Genomic DNA, 21,456 nt, shown 5'->3' on the forward strand with positions numbered 1-21,456 from the left:
ATGGATACTGCTGGGGCCTGAATTTCCCCACCCCTGGGGATCAATAAATATTCAATCCATCAATCAATCAATCAATCAATCAATCAATCAATATGCCCAAAATGTGGTGTCGAAGACGAAACACTTAACCACCAAGAAGGTTGCTGTGCTTACCAGGACATTCAGAAACAATACCATCAATTCTCTTGGCTAGGGTCTTGTTAAGAGGCCAGGATTATGCTTCATACAAGAGAATGGGGAGGATTGCCGTATTATACATGTGCAGCTTGGTCTTGTGGGACATTGAGTGGTGGCGCCAAAGGGGCCTTCCTCGTTTTTCTATGGCTGCGGCTGCACTTGTGGTGATCTTGATTGATTGATTGATTGATCTGCACCCACACGTGGTTAATGATGTGGTTGAACCACTGGACTATGGAGGATAAAAAGCACGATGGCACAAATGATGGCACAAATTCCAGGTGCCTTGCGATTCTTCAGGGTTCTTATTGCTTCTCTGACCTAGCTGGTTGAGACTGGGTCAGTTTTGCAGTTGGAGTTTGGGATGGCTGACTTGGCAGCAGTAACCAGACAGGGGTTGGTGGAGACTGGAGGATAATGGTGGCTGAAGTGGTCTTTCTTTGAAGGCAGTTGGCTTCTGTGGTCAAGAGGCTTCCAATGGCATCCTTCATGAGGATGGTCTTGATGCATAGTCCGCCACGTGCAACATGAAGACCTGTCTGATGTGTTTTAACCGTGCTGATTCCAGCCGTTCAACCTCTTCCCCCCAATATTCCTCCCTGTCAGCTCCAATGGCCGCTTTGCATGCAGCATACAGCCTCTGAGCATATCACCACAGAGACGGGCCTCTCGGCAGTGGTCAATGATGTCAAGGGTCGTCTTTGAAATCGATAGTTTTTTGGGAAGAGATATTAATATTCTCAATACATTCTGGGCTGACGAGTTAACCCTTAGTTTGAAAGTCTCCTAGTCCACGATGTTATCGTCAGTCAGGGCAGTGAAGTCAAAGTCAAAGTCTGCTTTATTGTCAATTTCTTCACATGCCAAGACACACAAAGAAATCGAAATTACGTTCCCACTATCCTACGGTGAGAAGACATAGTACACAATATACATACAAGTAAACAACACAAAAAAATAAAAACAAGAAGGCACAAACAATGAATAAATAGAGTGATGAATAAATAATAAATAAACAAATAACATAATAAATAAGAGGAGCAAAAATGGAGCAAGTGTGCATACAGCAGACAGTAAGAATATAGCGCAAAAGTACAGGACGCTACGCAGAAGGGGGGAGAGAGTTCAGGATCCTAACAGCCTGGAGTATGAAGCTGTTGGTGAGTCTTGTGGTGCGGGAGCGCAGGCTCCTGTACCTCTTCCCAGAGGGCAGAAGATCAAACAAAGAGTGAGCAGGGTGAATCACATCACTCACAATCGTGGTCGCCTTGCGGGTGAGATGGGAGGTGTAAATGTCCTTCAGGGAGGGGAGTGAAGCACCAATAATCTTACCAGCCGTGTTCACTATGCGCTGCAGGGCCTTCATGTTGTATTCAGTGCAGCTACCACCCCAAACAGAGATACAACTGGAGAGGACGCTCTCAATGGTGCCACGGTAGAATGTAGTCATGACGGCCGGAGGAGCACTTGCTCGCCTGAGTTTCCGCAGGAAGTACAGGCGGCGCTGAGCTTTCTTCGCCAGTGATGCGGTGTTAGTGGACCAGAAGAGGTCCTCACTGATGTGCACCCCCAGGAATCAGGTGCTGCTCACTCTCTCCACCACAGCACCGTCGATGGTCAGCGGCAGGTGTTGGGTGTGACCCTTCCGGAAGTCAACAACAATCTCCTTGGTCTTGTTGACGTTCAGCAGGAGATTGTTGTCCCTGCACCACTTGGTCAGAAGGTCACCCTCCAACCTGTATTGAGTCTCGTCGCCCTTGGTGATGAGACCCACCAGAGTCGTGTCGTCAGCAAATTTCACTATGCGGTTGTTGCTGTAGGTTGCAGTGCAGTCATGCGTCAGCAGGGTGAAGAGCAGCGGACTGAGCACGCAGCCTTGGGGGGCCCCCGTGCTCAGCGTGATGCTGGCGGAGATTTTGTCGCCAATACGTACCACCTGAGGCCTCTGACAGAGGAAGTCCAGTAGCCAGTTGCAGAGGTAGGTACTGAGGCCCAGCTTGTCGAGTTTGCAGATGAGCCGTTGTGGCACAATGGTGTTGAAGGCAGAACTGAAGTCCACAAACAGCAATCTCACATACGAGTCCCTTCTCTCCAGGTGGGTGAGGGCCGAGTGGAGGGCAGAGCAGATGGCATCCTCAGAGGACCGTTTGGCTCGGTACGCAAACTGGAAGGGGTCTATGGTGGGGGGGAGAATGGATCTGATGTGCTCCATGACAAACCGCTCAAAACACTTCATGATGATGGGCGTCAGTGCCACGGGGCGGTAGTCATTGAAGCAGGACAGAGCAGGTTTCTTCGGCACAGGTACGATGGTGGCAGCCTTGAAACACGAAGGGACGATGGCCTGCTGCAGGGAAATGTTAAAGATGTCCGTGAAGACACCCGTCAGCTCCCCAGCGCAGTCCTTCAGCGCTCGACCTGGGATGTTGTCAGGGCCCGCCGCCTTACGGGTGTAGATAGCGGCAACCGCCCTCCTCACGCTATCGGCAGAGAGGCACAGGGGCTGCTCGTGTGGAGGGGGAGGGGTCTTCAGCGGGCAAGTGCTGTTCTGAGCGTCGAAGCGAGCAAAGAAGCGGTTAAGATCGTTGAGCAGACGGACGTCGCCCTCACAGCTCTGCGACGCGGGCTTGTAGTCCGTGATGGTCTGAATGCCCTGCCAAAGGCTCCGTGCGTCCCTGCTGTCCTTGAAGTGGGCGGTAATCTTGCAAGAGAACGCCCTTTTCGCTTCCTTGATGCCCCGGGACAGGTCGGCCCTCGCTGGGGATGGAGGGTCTGTATGGAGAAGTCGTGGTGGGATCACGGAGGCTGGAGGAGACTATGTTGGTGACGGATAATCGCCAATGGCAAGAGATGTTGACGTAGTCAATTGATTTTTGGGTTTTTCCATCCAGGCTATACCAGGTCCAATGATGGGTCTGTTTGCGGGGGATCCAGGTGCCAGTGATTCAGAGGTCGTTTGAATGGCAGAGGAGAAGCCGGCGTTTTCGGTTGTCATTAGTCTTGTCGCCAATGGGGATTTGGTGCAATGGTCTTTCTCTGGAAGAGGTGGAGAATGTTGCATTGGCATTGGTGAGGATAATGATGGTGGAGTTGGTCGAAACGGTGTCCTTGTCTGTGGGTCGGTGTGGGGGCGTAAGCGAGGATCACTGACCGTTTCCTCCAATTTCAAAGGCTCTAGCAGACCTTGTGGTTTTCCTTAACAAGCTTTCTAGTGATTTCTTGATGGTTTCCAAAGGCTTTCCAAAAGGCTTTCCAAAAGGTTTTCCAAAAGGGGCTTTCCCTAGGGCTTTCCAAAGGGCTTGTAAAGAGCCGTGTGACCACCAGGTCCTGCAAACAATTCTACTGCCTATTCTACAAGTGTGACTCATAAGGTTAAAGCCATCTCACCTCTAATGCACTTCAAAATAAGTGTTTATGGTACTTCGAAATACGTAACAGTGAAAATAAATCAAAATAAAATTATCAAATAAGAGTCCACTACAACTCTATGTAAGATCAGCAAAAGGTAATAAAAAAAAAGCTCAGTCAAAGATTCAAGTGCTCCTCTAGCACAATGTTACATGTGGGTATAAAATAAAAAGGAATGTCTCTTACACTGACATCTTGCCAAGTAAGCGGGCAGAAGATGATCCTTAATTGAGTTCCAAATGACGAGTGACTGATGCGTGTGTTTGGACAAGGCCAGCACCACTCCGTGAAGGCCCGTTCGAGTGTCAGGGCCGCTCCATATGAAGCAGTGGTCTCACTGCCACCTTGCCACCTGGGCTCACAGAGACCTGCCATATTGTCATTGTAGCGGGAAAACTCCAGGGACAGCAGTCAAAGCACCAGCACAAAGAAGTATTAGAATTTTCTATGTGGCATTACGTGTCTTCTGGCAAAGGTCAATCCATACTCGTTGGTCGAGGGCATGCCGAGGTCTAATCCTGGTTTGGGCAGTCCAGTTTCTTCTAATCGGTGTCGTAACAAGGTGGATTTCGCCTGAGTGGGTTGTTAGCCTCTCAGACTGGATGTGGTTTATATTGTTTTGTGTGTGGTAGCAGCCAATTAATTTTGTTGAGTTTCTGACATTTGTTCTGGTGATTTCACTGCACATTCTCAATTTTTAGAGGCATAGAAATGGAAGAAATTCACGTCAATTCTGTCAAATTATTTCTTGGGTTTGAATCACACATCTGAAAATTTATCATTTTCAGATTAAAGATAGTTTAACGGCACAAGCTCTAAAAACGGCTGTCCGACTTCCAATTGGTTTCGCACTGCACAATCAGTTCCATTCCACAGCAGCTGGTAAGATTGATCCACACGACATGTGGTTAAATGACGATGATAGTTTCCCTTTATGGATGTGAGCATCAGTGTAGAACTAGATTTCAGTCACAGAGCTGGACCTAGTTAGGGTTCTGACCTTTAAACCATCTGGAGCTCTATAGACAGCAGTGCAGCCCTGATACAGACACCTGTAGATGTTGGGCAGCTCCTCCCTGGAAAAAGAAAACAAAACAGCTCTTAACCAAAGCGTACGTGACATCATTGGCCCAGGGTTTGTCTTTTGACTCTGAAGACAGCAATGACAAGCTGTCGGTAAATTCGTGGGTGTCTCACAGCATACAAAAGCCAAAGACATTGTAGTGTTTACTGCAGAAAATACAAAACATGCCCAGTAATTTTGTTGATCACACATTTTTATTGTTACAGTTCTTTTAGCCAGACGGAGAAAGTTTTTACCTACATTTTCTTTGTCTTCATGCTTTTGTGGTGCAAAAGTTAATTATTCATATTTACGATATACCCTATTGGCTTGAACATAAGACGGTGTTTTTTGCATTGAAATAAGACTGAAGAAGTGGGGGTCGTCTTACATTCGGGGTCTAGACATTATACCCATTCACAACGCGAGATGGCACCAGATATCTTTAAAGCGAATGCTGAACTTAACTCCCCAGGCCAAAGCGAACCCGTCACGAAGAATAAAAATAAAAATAGCGGTAGCACGAAGAAGAAAAATAAAAAATAGCGGTAAGAAAGAAAAGAGAAGAAAATAAGAGAAGAGATCACAGAAAATGGAGAAACGTAGCGAAAATCTGGAGAAAAGTAGGTCGAAGATCGGCCAGGTTAACCGGCAGCTGAGTTATGATGCAAACTTCAAGATGATGGTGATAAATGAGGCAGAGTTTTCAAACAATTGCAAAGCGGCTGTGAAATATGGTCTCACAGAGTGTAATGTACGGAGATGGAGAGCTCAAAAAGATCGCCTAAAAAATGCTCACAATCAGAGAAAAGCTTTCCGTGGTCCTCAGAGCGGCTGCTTTCAAGAGCTCGACAGGAGGGTGTGCGCGTACGTGGACGAGAAACGAAAGGACGGGATGCCAATCAGCAGAGGTGTGATTCTACTCAAGGCCGTGGAAATAGCCAAAGAACATACCCACCGCTGACTTCAAAGCAAGCCTCGGCTGGTGTAAATGAATGATGCGGCGTAACGGACTAATGATGCGGCGTAACGGACTAACGCTGCGACGCATAACAAGTCTAGCCCAGCGCCTGCCCTCTGACTTTGGAGAGAAAGATTCAGAAGCCTCCGGTACGTTTGCTCTGTGAGTGGATCCTCCACGCATGGGATGCAGTTTCCCCAAAGAGCAAAAATGTTGCAGATCAAATGCCCTGGACGGCAGTCAGGAAGACGTGCTATGGGAGGAGCCAGCGGAGCCACAGGATGGGAGTGAGGACAGTGACACTGAGCACAGCGAGGCAGAGGATGTTTGTGAGGAGTACTGTTCTGACATGACAGATCTCAGCTACTTTCAAGTTTAAACCATCCATCCATCCATCCATCCATTTTCTGTACCGCTGTATCCCCACGGGGGTCGCGGGCTTGCTGGAGCCTATCCCAGCTGTCATCGGGCAGTAGGCGGGGGACACCCTGAACCGGTTGCCAGCCAATCGCAGGGCACACAGAGACGAACAACCATCCGCACACGCACTCACACCTAGGGGCAATTTGGAGCGCACAATCGGCCTACCAAGCATGTTTTTGGGGATGTGGGAGGAAACCGGAGTGCCCGGAGAAAACCCACGCGGACACGGGGAGAACATGCAAACTCCACACAGGGAGGGCCGGAGGTGGAATCGAACCCGCACCCTCCTTACCGTGAGGCGGACGTGCTAGCCAGTGCACCACCGAGCCGCCAAGTTTAAACCAGTTTGCATTATTTTATTGCAATGTTTTTCCTTATTCAGATTTGTTTCAAGACTACAGTTACAGTTAGACTTCACTTTGATGGTTAATGCAGTTATTGCAATTTTGTTGTTTTATCACAGTAGATTGGTTTATTTACATTTCAAAAACCTGAAGTGAAGCCCATCATTTACGAATGTGATTAGATGTGATAGACAGTTTTTGCATGATTTGAATGAGGCAAAATAACATGCTTTTTCTCTCGAATATATTGTTATAATCAGGGCTGTGGACTCGGACTCGGGGACTCGGACTCGGTCGGACTCGGTCATTTTTGCCGGACTCGGACTCGGTGCTGCTTTTGACCGAGTCCACCGAGTCAGACAATAAAAAAAATACGTTCATATCAACATTTGTGTTTATTTTTCGTGCGTATTTGCTTCGCTTGAGTTCAATATGGTTTTTGGTCAAACGCGCATGCGCGTGAGGGGAAATCCCGCAAAGGAGGAGGGACAAACAGAGCGATTGGTTTTGCTGGCTTTTTAATGAATGGCGACTGTGACTACGGGGGCCCATTAGGTCCAGAAAAGCTGCCAAGACGCTTGCCAAAATGGCAAGGAAAAAATGCACAGCTAAACGAATATATGACGATGAACACAGGACGTTTTTAAAAGAGTTAAAGTTGTTTTTTGTTGAACGCTATGGCAAGCCATTCTGCCTGATATGTCGGACGTCATTGGCGCATTTAAAAGCTTCAAATGGTCAGCGCCACTTCAGCTCACTTCATGCCAATATCGATAAGGACTTTGCAAAAGGGACTGAATTTCGCAAGCACAAGTTTGGAGACTTTGAAAAGTCAGGCAGGAAAATAGGTACAGTTTTTCAAAAAAATTACGAAGCACTCAGAGACTGTCACACTTGAATTGTTTCAACTGGCTTGGAACATTGCACGGGCTAAAAAGCCATACAATGAAGTGGAGTTCGTTAAAATATGCCTCAGTGACGTTATTGAATTTTATTTTCATCATGCTGCTGAGAATGCGCGTAGGAATACTGTCCACAGCCCTGCTTGCTTGTTATGAAGACAAATTTAGTTGTTGCGTGCGCGCCCGCGCCTGCCTGCCTGCGTGCGTGCACGTACAAGACCCACAATGCCCCGCGCGCAGCCAAGATGGAAGAACCCGGGAGTAGCGAGAGAACAATGTTTTGCCTCTAGATTTGGGGGGGAAACGGAGCGTAAGTTACGATCAATGCGGCCACGTTGAGTTGCACTTAGGCTAATGTTTACATTATGTACCAATGTCAAGGACGATTATGTCACCCAGCTTATATCATTGATGTGTTTCGATAGTTGTGGGGTCGTCACTAATTATTTGTGTTTAGATAAATGTCTGAGCTATAATGGTGTAATTAATGATTAAAACTTGAAAGTATCTGTTTATTGTATTCGTTTATATGTTTAATAAAGACAAAGCCATCACAAAACTGTTGTAATTATTTAGATTTTGATCTAAATTAGCCTTGAATAAAGACTAAGCAGTCACATGAATTAACAGAAAAAAATGGACAGCCGGACTCGGACTCGTGGTCAAGAGGCCGGACTCGGACTCGGAGCAAAAATCCGACCGAGTCCACAGCCCTGGCAGATGGACTGTAATTATTTTCTGTATAAAAATTAAATTTGGTGTTAAAAAATACTTTTGTCCAAACTTCAGTCTTGAAAAAGAGCGGGTCGTCTTATAATTTGGGTCGTTTTATATTTGGGCCAATACGGTACTATGATTGAATGTATTGGAGGCAGGGGTACTTTTTATGAATTTTATGATTTTTTATGTATAACACTAGATGTGTTATACAACTCAAGACAGAGCATCTTTATTTTAAAAAGACACAAGAGACCAAAAGTACTGGAACACGTGATTGATGGGTGTTTCTAATTGGTTAGTTGGTCAGGCATTGCCTTTTGCATTTACTGATTGGTCAAGCATTAGATAGTGCTTTTTGTCTCTGGATTTCACCTGTGAAAACTGCATCTGCTGTTAAGCAAACATGAAAACCGGAGAGGTATGGGAGAAAATGAAACCATTTTGAAGCTGAGAGAGGGAAAACGATCAGAGCTAACGTACAAACATTGGGCATAGCCAATACGACAATTTGGAATATCCTGAAAAAGACAGAAACTACTGGTGTACTCAGCAACCGACATTGAACATGTCAGTCAAGGGTATCAACAGTAATTGAAGATGGTAACATTGTAAAAGCTGTGAACAAAGACCCAGACAACAGTCAGCGACAACACCTCCACAGGGCTTAGGTGAAAGTAACACAAGCCACTGTTCGAAGACTTTGAGAGAATAATATATACAGGCCATACGACAAGATGGAAACCAGTCATCAGCAAAGAGAAGATTGGACTTTTCAAATAAGTACATAGATGGGCCACAAAGGTTTTGGTACAAAGCTTTTTGAACTAATCAGACCAAGGTTAACCTCTACCAAAGTGTGAAGAAAGGATCTGCTTATGATCCAAAACACACACGCTCATCTGAAGAATGGTGACGTATATGGCAATTTTGATCGACAAAGACACAGATGTCGGTACAAAAGAATGCATCATTGGGATATGTTGCTTCATCTTACTGAGAGGAAGACCAGTGCACCAGTGGACACATGGAGGTCGAGAATGTACATCCCAATGCCCATGCCCATACTTTGATTACAGTACTTGCCGATACAGAGTACCGATATGAGTATGAGTTGCATTGTCGAAAATACAAAAAATATATCAACCCTACTTAAATGTTATTTTTATTTTCCAATTCAACAAGCAGCAAAGGTTACAGTTGAAAACCTTTTTAACAGTTGTTTAACAGTCAACATAAAATGGCTTACTTTTCTATTACTTTCAAATACTTCAAAAAGTATAAAAATATATTAAGAACACCTCTTCGACATAAATAACTTACATTTTTTGGTTGAAGATAACCAGCAAAAAAAATTTATAAAAAAATGACATTGGAGCGGGTTATATTGGACATTTATATGAGCGGGTTAAGTTTGAGAACTGCATGACCTTGTTTGTTCAATATTATCTGTTAGCTACTACAATGCCTACTTGGAAAATGTAAGTGGAAGGTTCTTTTTCAAAAAAAGCAGAATTTCTGCAGTATCCACAGTTAATCTGTTTCGTTTTTCATCTACAATGTGTGACACTTTCGCTATCCACACTGCTAGAAGGTGCTGAAAGAAACTTTTGTGACATTTTGACCAAAGTAGGTTAACGCATTTTATTGACTGCCCACTACTGCAATGGATTTTCTTCTCGAGAAATTGTAGCTTCTTCCATGTAGGTCTCCAACTCAACTGCAGTAATATAAGCAATATGAGTAGAATTTACTTATTGCAATGTACTAATTGGCACTGTTACTATATTGGTGGAAAACATGCCATGATTATTGATTAATAATTAAATTTGAGTAAAAATGATTACAATACACAAAGTATCAAAACATATGACAAACGTTACCTCGGTTCAAGCAAATTTGAGATGCTGTACAGGGAATTTCTCTGTGCATCAATAAATTGCCTCCTAACAGCTGCAGTCAAGGTCCCCTTTATAGTTTTGATGTCATGGTCCTCTTCTGCCTCTCTGGTTAACACAGTGCTTCTCAATTATTTTCTGTGATGCCCCCCCCCCCCCCCCCCCCCCCCAGGGAGAAGAAAACATTTCGCATCCCCCCCATGTTATTAACATTAAGGAAAAAACAAAAATAAATACAAAAGAAAGATCAGTTTAAAATAAAGAATAACATTAATAAAAAATTTTAGTCTGTAACAGAACAGATTCAAAGTGCATCACTTTGCCTGAAATTAAAAAATAGATTATAATTATTCAAACTATAAACATTCTTGACCAACTGCCATTTTATGCTGAAAAAATACAATAGAATAATAATAAACATATATAATATTAAATTAAATAACAGCAATAAATAATATTAATTTCAAAGTAATCAGCAACATTATCTCAGGAGCACAATACATAAAACATTTTAACCTACAAAACAAAAAATGAATAAAACAATTTGTGCAGTTTTTTTAATCAAAATGAGGCACCATGACGGAGACCATATCCACGGCTGCAGGTAGTATCAGCTCTTCTGCAATGGTGTGTGGTTTTTTTTTTGCACTGAGCAATTTGGTACGCTGTTTTATATGATGCATACAGTGCTTGCCGATTGACTTAAGTAGCATTCACAAAGTGGGATGATTGTTCACAATATTCTGCCCGTTTTCGCTGAAAAACCCTTTGGCATCTTATCAGCTGGATTGGGGTGCAGTGACTTTATAAGTGCCGCCTTAATTTATTTGGCTTCATACTGTCCACTGCCAACATTGTAAGGCACAGTAAACACACCGGTCTTTCCTCGTCTCCCATCGTAGTCACACTGAAGCCGAGCGCTACGTACGCTTCGTCATATTTCCTTGTCTTAGCTTTCATGTAACTCTCAATTCGCTTATCTCTGTCTCTCTCCGCCGTTCTTTTCAACTCTGTTCAATATTTTTCCATGGTGTCCCACTGCACTTTTTATTGCCTGCTCTGTGCTGTGTGTGCGTATGTTGCGTGCGCTCTACACTGTAGAGTGAATACTCTTCCAGTGATACCGCCACTCCCACCTACTGCAGTGGATGTCTAATTACCCTTTATAGTACAGCCAAAAGAAAAGCATGTTCCCTAGTGTCACACGCGCCCCCCTTGGTATCGCACCGTGCCCCCTGGAGGACAGTTGTGACAGAAATGACATCTGAGGCCAATGAATTGTGGGAGCTAACTTTTCTGGTCAGTTCCTCAAATGGGGCGAGAACAGCAATAGTCTTCTTCACGAGAGCCCACTGGTAAGCTGTGAAGTTGTCTGGTAGGTCGTACTCAGCACCGTAAATCCCTAAAACCCTCCTCTGCTCATACAAAGATTGAAGCATGTCGAACGTGCTTTTACATCTCGTTTGTACATCCTGCTGTAGCCGTTTCAGTGGTTGGTTCAGCTGCATCTGTATTTCTTCGAAGCGGAAATAGGCTAACGCAGCGTGTTTAAAGTGCCCAATGTTTCTTTGTGCCACTGCGTCAGCATCAGCCACGCTTCTTTGTGCCAAAACACCTTCATGCACAACGAGTTGCAATGTGTGTGCAACACACGGGAGGCTTGGGAGGGCACTGTCAGTAATTGCCATAATCATATTTACGCGTAACACAACATGAACTGTAGTTTTGGGTATCGCCCACACTTTCAGCACATCGTCAAATACAGTCAATATAGCCTGACTTGTGTGAGAGCCGCGCAGCTGACTTGCACATAGAACGTTCGTGGGGTGAAATTATCGTCAATCCACTGTGCTGTCAAACTGATCAGCGACACAGGGCTAACACTAGATGTCCATATATCCGTAGTGAAGCTACGTAAGGGCAGAAACTCCTTGTAGCAAGTCAGTAATGTGCCTTTTTACATTCTCGTGCACCTTTGGTAAAACACGGTCTGTCATGTGGCAAGGTATTTCATACCGTGGCTTGAGTTCACTCAAAAGACACCTAAAGCCCACATCATCCACACATGACTGGTTGATCGTCAAGAGCGATATACTCTGCAATCAAACTAATGAATTTTATTGCTCGTGGATTGTCCGAAGACATCTCACTTCTGCAAAGTCTCTTGTAAAGGTGGTTGCTTTCTTTGAGCTCCTCTGCTGGCAAATGCTTTATACTCTGCGTCTCAAACTCAAAACTCCTACTAGTGGAAATGAGAAACCTTGAGAAGAGACCACAATTGGGAGGATCCCTCTTTCAGGATGACCAGGCTGCAATGGATGCAGAGAGGACACAGGGTACACGTAATATATGCCAGGGGTGTCAAACATACGACCCGCGGGCCGGAACCAGCCCGCAAGGGGGTTTGATCAGGCCCGCGTTCGATCAGGCCCGCAGGATAATTTAAAAGTAAAAAATGCATAAAAGACACGGAATTAATATTTTTAATATTATCCCAGCGCTGCGTGTCCCGAGCCCGAAATATTATCAGTGACCCATCACACCCCCACCATGGACTGTTCTCCCTGCTGCCCTCTGGGAAGAGGTTTCGCAGCATCCGCTGCAGGTCCACCAGGTTCTGCAATAGTTTTTTCCCTGCTGTCGTCAGACTGTTGAACATTCAAACGTAGCATTCCTCTGCACACTTGTAAATACTGCTTTTGTCTCCTGCACTGTTTACATACTTTATCACTGCTGCACTTTGTACTTTATAATTATCTTATTTCATATTTTTATATAGAATGTCACTTCTTAACCAGCCGAAATACCTCTACATTGTTGAAAGCCGTATGCAACGAAATTTCGTTTTGTACACACCTAGTGTTGACAAAATGACAATAAAGTTCTGTCTAAGTCTAAGTCTAATAATATGCAATTCATGGATTATCCGCTATGGGGCACACTGTTTTGATCAGAGTAGAAGACAACATTGTTTTGATCAAAGAAGACAGACACAACAGAGCAGACGGTAGCAATGCACCAATTGCTGCTTGTTACGACGTTGTTTCTACCCTGGTCTCTACCCCTCCCCTACACCCTCATTAACCAAAATGTCATTATCCAAACGGAGAAAAGTAGATACGGAGTGTAGAATTTTCAATGAAAAATGGACCACGTCCTATTTATTTATAGAAATGCACGGAAAACCTTTGTGCTTGGTGTGTTTGCAACAAGTTTCAGTATTGAAGGAATATAATATTCAACGCCACTACGAGACTCTTCACAGCGAAAAATATGACAGCTTGCAAGGACAAGTGAGAAGAGATAAGATCAACGAATTGCAGGCGGGTCTGAGGAAACAGCAGTCAACTTTCATCCAGAGCAGACAAGTCAGTGAAGCAGCGGTAAAAGCCAGCAAACTAATTGCCAGCGAAATAGCATTTGCATCAATGCCGTATTCCGATGGTAACTTTGTTAAACGATGCATGATGAAGGCGGCTGAACTTGTATGTCCCGAGAAACGACAAGCTTTTGCTAATATTAGCCTGACGAGGTATACTATAGCAGAGAGGGTTTCGGACCTATCAGCAGATTTAGACAGCCAATTAAAACAGAGTCAAGTCATTTATTGCATTTTCCGTTGCAATTGACGAGAGCACTGACATCACAGGCGTGGCACAACTGGCCTTATTTATTCGTGGAGTTGATGAGACATCGACTGTTACTGAAGAGTTTCTCGAGTTGGCGCCAATGATGGACACCACAACAACCGAAGATATTTTAGACTGTGTAAGGAAATCTGAGGTGTTTCATGAAATGTTTTGTAAAACGAATGTTCATTAAATGTCAACATTTTCCTAATGTTCTTGTGCTTCTTTACACTAAAAAAAAGGAAAGACATGATATTTTGGTTATTTATAGCAGACTATGGTATAATTTTAACAGTCCGGCCCACTTGACATCTACCGAGGCCGCATGTGGCCCACAATGTGAAATGAGTTTGACACCCCTGAATTATAGAAAATTCAAAGATAAAGTGTCGAGAGCAGGATGTTATTGCACAGTAATGACTCTGAGACTCTATGAGTGGTGTGAGTTCATCAGAGCGACAGCCTGGGGGAAGATGCTGTGTTTGCTGGTTTTGGCGTACAGCACTCTGTAACGTTGTCCGGAGGGGAGTAGTTCGAACAGAGTGTGACCTGGGTGAGAAGGGTCTGTAGAGATGTTACTTACATGTTTCCTGGTCCTCGACAGGTACAAGTCTTGGATAGATGGGAGGTTGGTCCAGATTATCTTTTCTGCAGTCCTGATTGTCCGTTGCAGTCTGTGCTTGTCTTGTTTGGTGGCCGATCCAAACCAGACAGTAATGGAGGTGCAGCGGATAGACTGGATGATGGCAGTATAGAAGGTCTTCAGCAGCTCCTGTGGCAAGTTGAATTTCCTGAGCTTTCTGAGAAAATACAGCCTCTGCTGGGCCTTCTTCCGGGCAGCGTCTATGTGGCCGGTCCATTTCAGGTCCCGAGAGATTGTGGATCCCAGGAACTTGAAGGTGTCAGGGGAGGGAATAGCATTAGTGAGGCTAGTGAGAGGTGGAAGTGGTGAGGGTCTCTCCTGAAGTCCACTGTCATCTCCACGGTCTTGAGCGGGTTCAGCTCCAGGTGGTTTTGGCTGCACCAATGGACCAGCCGCTTCACCTTCTGTCTGTACGCAGTCTCGTCACCGTCCCGGATCAGTCCGATGAGAGTGGTGTCGTCCGCATATTTCAGGAGCTTCACAGAAGAGTCGCCTGAGGAGCAATCATTGGTGTAGAGAGAGAAGAGCAATGGGGAGAGGACGCATCCCTGGGGGGCACCAGTGTTGGTGGTCCGGGTGTCTGATGTGATGGTCCCCAGCCTCACATGCTGTCTCCTGTTGGTCAGTAAGGTGTTGCAGGATGTAGTGCAGTCCCATGTTGACCGCATCATCCACCAACCTGTTTGCCCGGTAGACAAACTGCATGGGGTCGAGCAGGGGGCCCGTAATGTCCTTCAGGTGGTTCGCCACCAACCTCTCAAAGGATTTCATGACCACAGATGTCAGGACGACAGGTCTGTAATCATTCAAACCTGTGATGGCAGGCTTCTTGACCACCGGTACAATGGTGGAGCTCTTGAAGCACGAGGGAACCTCACACAGCTCCAGGGAACGGTTGAAGATCCGTGCAAAGTCGAGATGTATTCCCATTTATCATCTGACTGTTTTCAGATTTAAATTAGCTATGTTGAGGGACAATCCAATGATGGGCAATTGTACGACCGTTTAGATTTCATTTCATTTAAAAGTCAATGAGAGAGCTCATTGCCATTGGAGCTGATTTGGGCATAAATGTGCTGAAGGCTAGTGGGGTTAAGAGGACAAGGTGGCTACCACATGTTTTAAGGGTCTTAGAGAGATTTCTTAAACCAGGTCAGTTTACTGTCCGTCTGTCCATCCATCCATTTATTCATGCCCTCCTCTCCCCTCCCTCCCTCTACCGCTTATCCAGGGTTAGGTTGCGGGGGCAGCAGGTTTAGGAGGGAAGCCCAGACTTCCCTCTACCCAGCCACTTTGTCCAGTTCATCCCAGGGGACCCCAAGGCGTTCCCAGGCCAGCTGAGAGACAGTCTCTCCAGCACACCCATGGTCTAATTTGGAGGTGCTGATTTTCATCTCGACCGATTCACATTCGGCTGCGAACCGCTCCAATGAGAGCAGGAGATCACGGCTTGAAGAAGCCAAAAGCACCACACCATCTGCAAAAAGCAGAGATGCAATGCTAAGGTCACTGTTGAAGTAATTGTATATAAGTTATCCCATATTTACTCAATATTATTGTGTGTTGTGCTAGATAGCTTGGCAAGAAAAGAAACTTAGCAAAAGAAAGTCTAGTTGCATTGTTCCACAGGAAAACAGCACTCAGCAGCTTCAAGATGACTCACTAACCACAGCCCAGAAGGTGTCAGTCAGCTGAGGAGGTGTCCACCAGCGGAGGAGGAACAAAACAGGAACCGGACCCCGACTGTCGGGGTCACAGCCGGGGTGACAGAAAGGACACGGCTCGTGTCTGCTTGAACAACAATCCATTTATTGCAATGTTCGCTGAACAGCATTGCTACTGCTGCAATTTCCCCAACCCCTTAGTGTAGCAACACCTATGTAACCTTGGCATTCTAACAGAATAAAAAGAGAGGAGGCGAAACAGGGAACTTCAGAACTGGTAGAGAATGTCACTGAGCTCTCTGTCGTTCTCCTTGCAAGTAAAGCAATTACTGGTTGTCTTCTCTTCTCTGTTTTAGTGTTTAAATAAATATCTGATGGTGCTTAGACCTGACAGTCACCAAAGCGGTAACCCTCAATCCCTCGGCTGCGCTTAGAAAAAGTTATGAACAAAATCGGTGACAAAGGGCAGCCTTGGCGGAGTCCAACCCTCACTGGAAACAAATCCGATTTATTGCCGGAAATGCAGACCAAACTCTGACATTGGTGGTACAGGGACCGACCCACCCTGAGGGTTCAGTACTGCCGAAGCACCCCCCGCAGAACTCTCCGAGGGACAAGGTCGACCGCCTCCTCCAGGTCCGGAAAACGTGGACTGGTTGAGCGAACTCCCATGCACCCTCGAGGATCCTGCCAAGGGTATAGAGCTTTTCCATTGTTCCACGGCCAGGACGAAAACCACACTGCTCCTCCTGAATCCGAGATTCGACCTCCCGATGAACCCTGCTCTCCACCAGCACCCCTGAATAGGGTGGCTGAGGAGTGTGATTCCTCTGTAGTTGGAACAAACCATCCGGTCCCCCCTCCTTAAAAAGAACCACCCCAGTCTGCCAATCCAGAGGCACTGTGCCCGCTGTCCACGCAATGCTGTAGAAGTGTGTCAGCCAGTAGAGCCCCACACCCGGAACCTTTATGAGCTCCGGGCAGATCTCATCCACCCCCAGGCCTTGCCACCGAGGAGCTTATTAACTACCACGGTGACTTCAACCCCAGAGATGGGAGAGCCCACCTCAGAGTCACCAGGCTCTGCTTCCAATATGGTAGGTGTGTCAGTGGAATTCTCCCCACCGAACCACGACGTCCCGAGTTGGTCAGCGGCACCCCGTTTCCACTGTGTTAACGGTGCACTTCTTCCAAAGACTCCAAAAAGGGTGGGTACTCTGAACTGCTGTTTGGTGCATAGACACAAACAACAGTCAGGGAGAGAGATGGAGGGAGGCTACCCTCTCGTTCCCTGGGGTGAACCCCAATGTATAGGCGCCCAGCTGCGGGGCTATAAGTATGCCCACTCCTGCTCGGTACCTTTTACCGCGGGCAAATCCAGATTAGAAGAGAGTCCAAGTCTCGAGAAGACTGGTAACCAGAACCCAAGATGTGTGTGGGGGCATGTCTAGTTGGAACTTTTCTGCCTCGCACACTTGCTCGGGCTCCTTTCCCTCCAGAGAGGTGACATTCCACATCCCTAGAGCCAGCTTCTGTAGCAAGGGATCGGACCGCCTCGGTCCCCTCCTCAGGCCAAGCTACAAAGGCTTGTGCATTCTTTCAGAATATTATTTTAATTGGAGCCACTTATCGTTTTATTCACCTATTTTGTTAATTCTGTATGATACATATTAAGAAATCACTTTTGTGGCCTTTAACTATTTTTGTTGATGTCTGGTGGCATACATATTTTTAGCCTCCTGCTTCAGAGGAATGACATCCCACTAGATGTGTAAATTTGAATCAGCAGCAAGAAGAGTGTGAAATCACGCTACAAATTTCAGGTATATGTTTGGTTCATAGAACAGTCCAATTTGTACAGATATGTATTTCTGATATCTATGATGCAATTTACAGACAAGACAAACAACAAGCAGGAGCTGACAGAAGATGACATTGCCAGGCACTAAACTTGATAAATGGAAGGAACAATCAAATGTACTGTAAAACATCTGCAAGCAAGATGAATTTCCCCCCTTGATATGTGTATCATAAACACATGTAGATGATAAATATAATTTATTAAATTGCTTTAGGAGGACACAGTACCGTATTTTTCGGACTAAAAGTCGCTCCGGAATATACGTTGGATTAGCCATAAAATGCACAATAACGTGAAAAAAAACATATATAAATCTCTCCGAAGTACAAGTCGCATTTTGGGGGAAATTTATTTGACAAAATCCAACACCAAGAACAGACATATAACGATAAATTATATGTCAAATAACTATTATAGTATAAGCAATATTATTATCAAACCATCTGTGTCACTCCAAATCATTAAATCCAACGATCGTCCCTTTATGTCAACAATGCCGGGTGCGCGCCGCTGACGGCGGTTCCACTTCACAGGCCCATATAATAATAAACAACAATTTTATCAAACAATCCCTGTCACGCCAAGTCATTAAATCCCGTGATCGAATCCTTTGTCCTTTATGTAAAACACCGCCGCTTATGCACCGCAGTTGCAGTTCAGATTACAGTAATCCCTTGCTACACGAATTTTTGAATTTTTAAAATTTGTGAATAGAATAGAATAGAATAGATCTTTATTGTCATTGTCACATGTACAACGAAATTTAAAAAGTGCCAACCGATCCGCGCATGCGATAAAAAATATATAGAATAAATAGAATAAAAAGATTAAAAAAACAAGCTAAAAACCCACAGAAGAACATACACAGACATAATCATTTACGTTTAGCTGCATTCAATGTGACTACCGCTGTAGGGTAAAAACTGTTGGCGAATCTGCTAGTCCTCGACCTAATTAATCTGTAGCGTCTGCCTGATGGCAACAGTTCGAAAAGGGAGTGGCCAGGGTGGGAAGTGTCCTTCAGAATGTTCTGTGTTTTTTTGAGACAGCGGGTTCTGTGTAGGTCTTCCAGTGTGGGGAGAGGGCAGCCAATGATCTTCTGTGCTGTGTTGATGACCCCTTGGAGCTTTTTCCTCTGAGCAGCAGTGCAGCTGGAGTACCAAACACATATACAGTACGTTAAAGTGCTTTCTATGGAGCAGCGATAGAAGGACACCAGCAGTCTCCGTGTAATGCTGTGCCTCCTCAGCACCCTTAAAAAGTAGAGTCTCTGTTGGGCCTTTTTAAGCAGCTCAGAGGTGTTCACGCCCCAGGTGAAGTCCTCCTCGATGTGGACTCCCAGGTAGCGGAAGGAGGACACCCTCTTCACACAGACCCCGTCGATGATGAGTGGTGGAATGTCCGTTTTATTTTTCCTCCTACAATCAATGACCAGTTCTTGGGTTTTAGCCGTGTTTAGGAGCAGATTGTTCTCTCCGCACCACTCCGATAGCTGGACCACTTCGTCCCTGTAGGCAGACTCATCCCCCTTTGAGATGAGCCCCACCACGGTTGTGTCATCCGCAAATTTCACGATGGTGTTGCTGCGTTGGGCGGGGGTGCATGCATGTGTGTAGAGCGTGTAAAGCAGTGGGCTCAGTACGCAGCCCTGTGGGGAGCCGGTACCAAGACTGAGAGGTGTGGATGTATGACGGCCCACTTTCACCCTCTGGCTGCGACCCGTCAGGAAGCTCTTAATCCACCTGCAAGTATTATGTGGAAGTCCCAGGCCCTCCAGTATGTCCACCAGTCTGTGGGGGAGGATGGTGTTAAAAGCAGAGCTAAAGTCCACGAAGAGCATCCACACATAGCTCCCCGGCTGCTCCAGGTGGGACAGTGCAGCGTGGAGGGCTGTAGCTACTGCGTCCTCTGTGGATCTATTTGCCCTGTAGGCAAACTGGTGGGGGTCAAAACCTCTGAACAGGAGTGCTGTGATGTGACCCCGTACCAGATTTTCAAAGCACTTCATGACCACCGGGGTGAGTGCGACTGGCCGGTAGTCATTGAGGCTGGTGATGTGGCGTTTCTTGGGCAGGGGGACTATAGTGGAGGATTTTAAACAGGATGGGACGGTGGACTCGGTAAGGGACTGGTTGAAAATCTTTGTGAAGACTCCAGCCAGCTGATCTGCGCAGTCCTTCTGGACACGCCCAGTGACGCCGTCAGGACCCGCAGCCTTCCTCGTGTTGATGGTCCGCAGCGTGCGCCTCACCTCGTGCTCCTTCACTGTGAGGGTGAAGCTGCTGCGGTCTGTGGGATGTGATGTGGCCGCTTCAGGTGGCTCGGACTCGAACCGGGCAAAGAAGGTATTGAGGACCTCTGCCAGTGAGGCGTCCCCTTCAGCAGCTCCGATGGTGGTTCTGTAGTTGGTGAGATGCTGGACTCCCTGCCACACCTGCTTGCTGTTGTTGCTGTCCAGGTGATCCTCAATCCTCTTCTTGTAGGCAAGCTGGGCCTCTCTGATGTCTCTCCTCAGGTTGGCTCTGGCTGTGCTGTAGAGAGCCCCGTCCTCAGACCTGAGGGACAGGGCGGTGTCCCTCTCCTCCAGCAGCCGAAGGACCTCCCGGGTCATCCAGGGCTTCTGGTTGGGGTATATCCGTATAGGTTTGTCCACTGTGACAGTGTCTGTGCAGTGCTTGATATAACACAGAACACTGTCTGTGAACACGTTCAAGTCCCGGTGTTCGAAGATGTCCCAGTTAGTCCTGTCGAAGCAGTCCTGCAACTGCTGAGAGGCGTCATCAGGCCAGGTTTTAACAGTTTTAGTGATGATAGGAGCTGATTTCCTGATGGTGGTATATGCCGGGATTAATAGCAGTGACATATGGTCAGACTGGCCCAGGTGAGGTAGCTGTTTTGCCCTGTAGCCTAGCTTGATGTTGGAGTAGACCTTGTCCAGAGTGTTAACTCCTCTAGTGGCACATTTAACATGCTGATGGAAACTAGGGAGTGCTGCTTTCAAATCTACATGATTAAAGTCCCCTGCCATGATGTGGACTGCGTCAGGATATCTGCTCAGCTGGCTGCTAATACTGCCATGTAATAGTCCGATAGCTAGCTTAGCATTAGCCTCCGGAGGTATGTAAACAACAGTCGTCATGACTACGGTAAATTCACGAGGGAGGTAAAAGGGCCTGCATTTAATAGTCACGTACTCCAGGTCCGGGCAGCAGTGACTGTCTACAGTCACCATATTAGTACACCAGTTGTTATTGACGTACATACAGAGCCCCCCCCCCTTGCTCTTGCCGGAGTTCTCAGACCTGTCATGACGCTGTGTGGTGTATCCTGCTAGCTCGATAGCAGAGTCCGGTATGAGTGGATGAAGCCAGGTTTCGGTGATCAGTACCATGCAGCAGTCCTTCACGGTCTGGTTCGCAGACATCTGTAGCCTTAGTTCATCCATTTTGTTAGCAAGAGACCTGGCGTTGGTAAGAAACAGGCTAGGGAGCGGTGGTTTGAACGGCTGCTTCCGTAGCCTGGTTAGCGCGCCGGCCCTGCAGCCTCGTTTTTGTTTTCTCTCTCTGCGCTGCCTTCGCTTCCTCCCAGCGGGGATGGTGATCCAAGGGGAGCCGGGGCGCCTGATGATATCCTCCGGTATGTTTTTCGAGCGGTGAAACTCCGCTGCGACACTCACCTCGCAGCAAACACCTATCCTAAGGAGCTCCTGCCGGTTGTAGGTGGTGTATGATTGACATACAGTGGGTACAAACACTAACAAAAAACA

At 46.2% G+C, this 21,456-nt stretch overlaps 2 protein-coding genes across 7 annotated transcripts in view; one reads left to right on the top strand and one right to left on the bottom strand.

Annotated features, from left to right (window-relative positions):
- znf276 (zinc finger protein 276) overlaps positions 1-21,456 on the bottom strand; it is a 90,996-nt gene that overhangs the window by 37,380 nt on the left and 32,160 nt on the right. For 4 of the 6 annotated variants that reach the window (XM_037253595.1, XM_037253592.1, XM_037253593.1 and 1 more), the window contains 2 exons: positions 9,879-10,001; positions 4,586-4,661 (listed from right to left, as the gene is read on the bottom strand). In XM_037253595.1, the coding sequence (XP_037109490.1) occupies positions 4,586-4,661; positions 9,879-10,001 (199 nt within the window). The remainder of the gene's footprint in view (positions 1-4,585; positions 4,662-9,878; positions 10,002-21,456) is intronic. The other 2 variants (XM_037253597.1, XM_037253596.1) reach the window with 1 other exon arrangement.
- The window catches only part of LOC119124049, a 793,622-nt gene that overhangs the window by 20,251 nt on the left and 751,915 nt on the right, over positions 1-21,456 (top strand). The gene's annotated exons all lie outside the window — the stretch shown is intronic.

This window comes from Syngnathus acus, chromosome 6 (genome assembly GCF_901709675.1).
Source record: "Syngnathus acus chromosome 6, fSynAcu1.2, whole genome shotgun sequence".
NCBI lineage: Eukaryota > Metazoa > Chordata > Actinopteri > Syngnathiformes > Syngnathidae > Syngnathus > Syngnathus acus.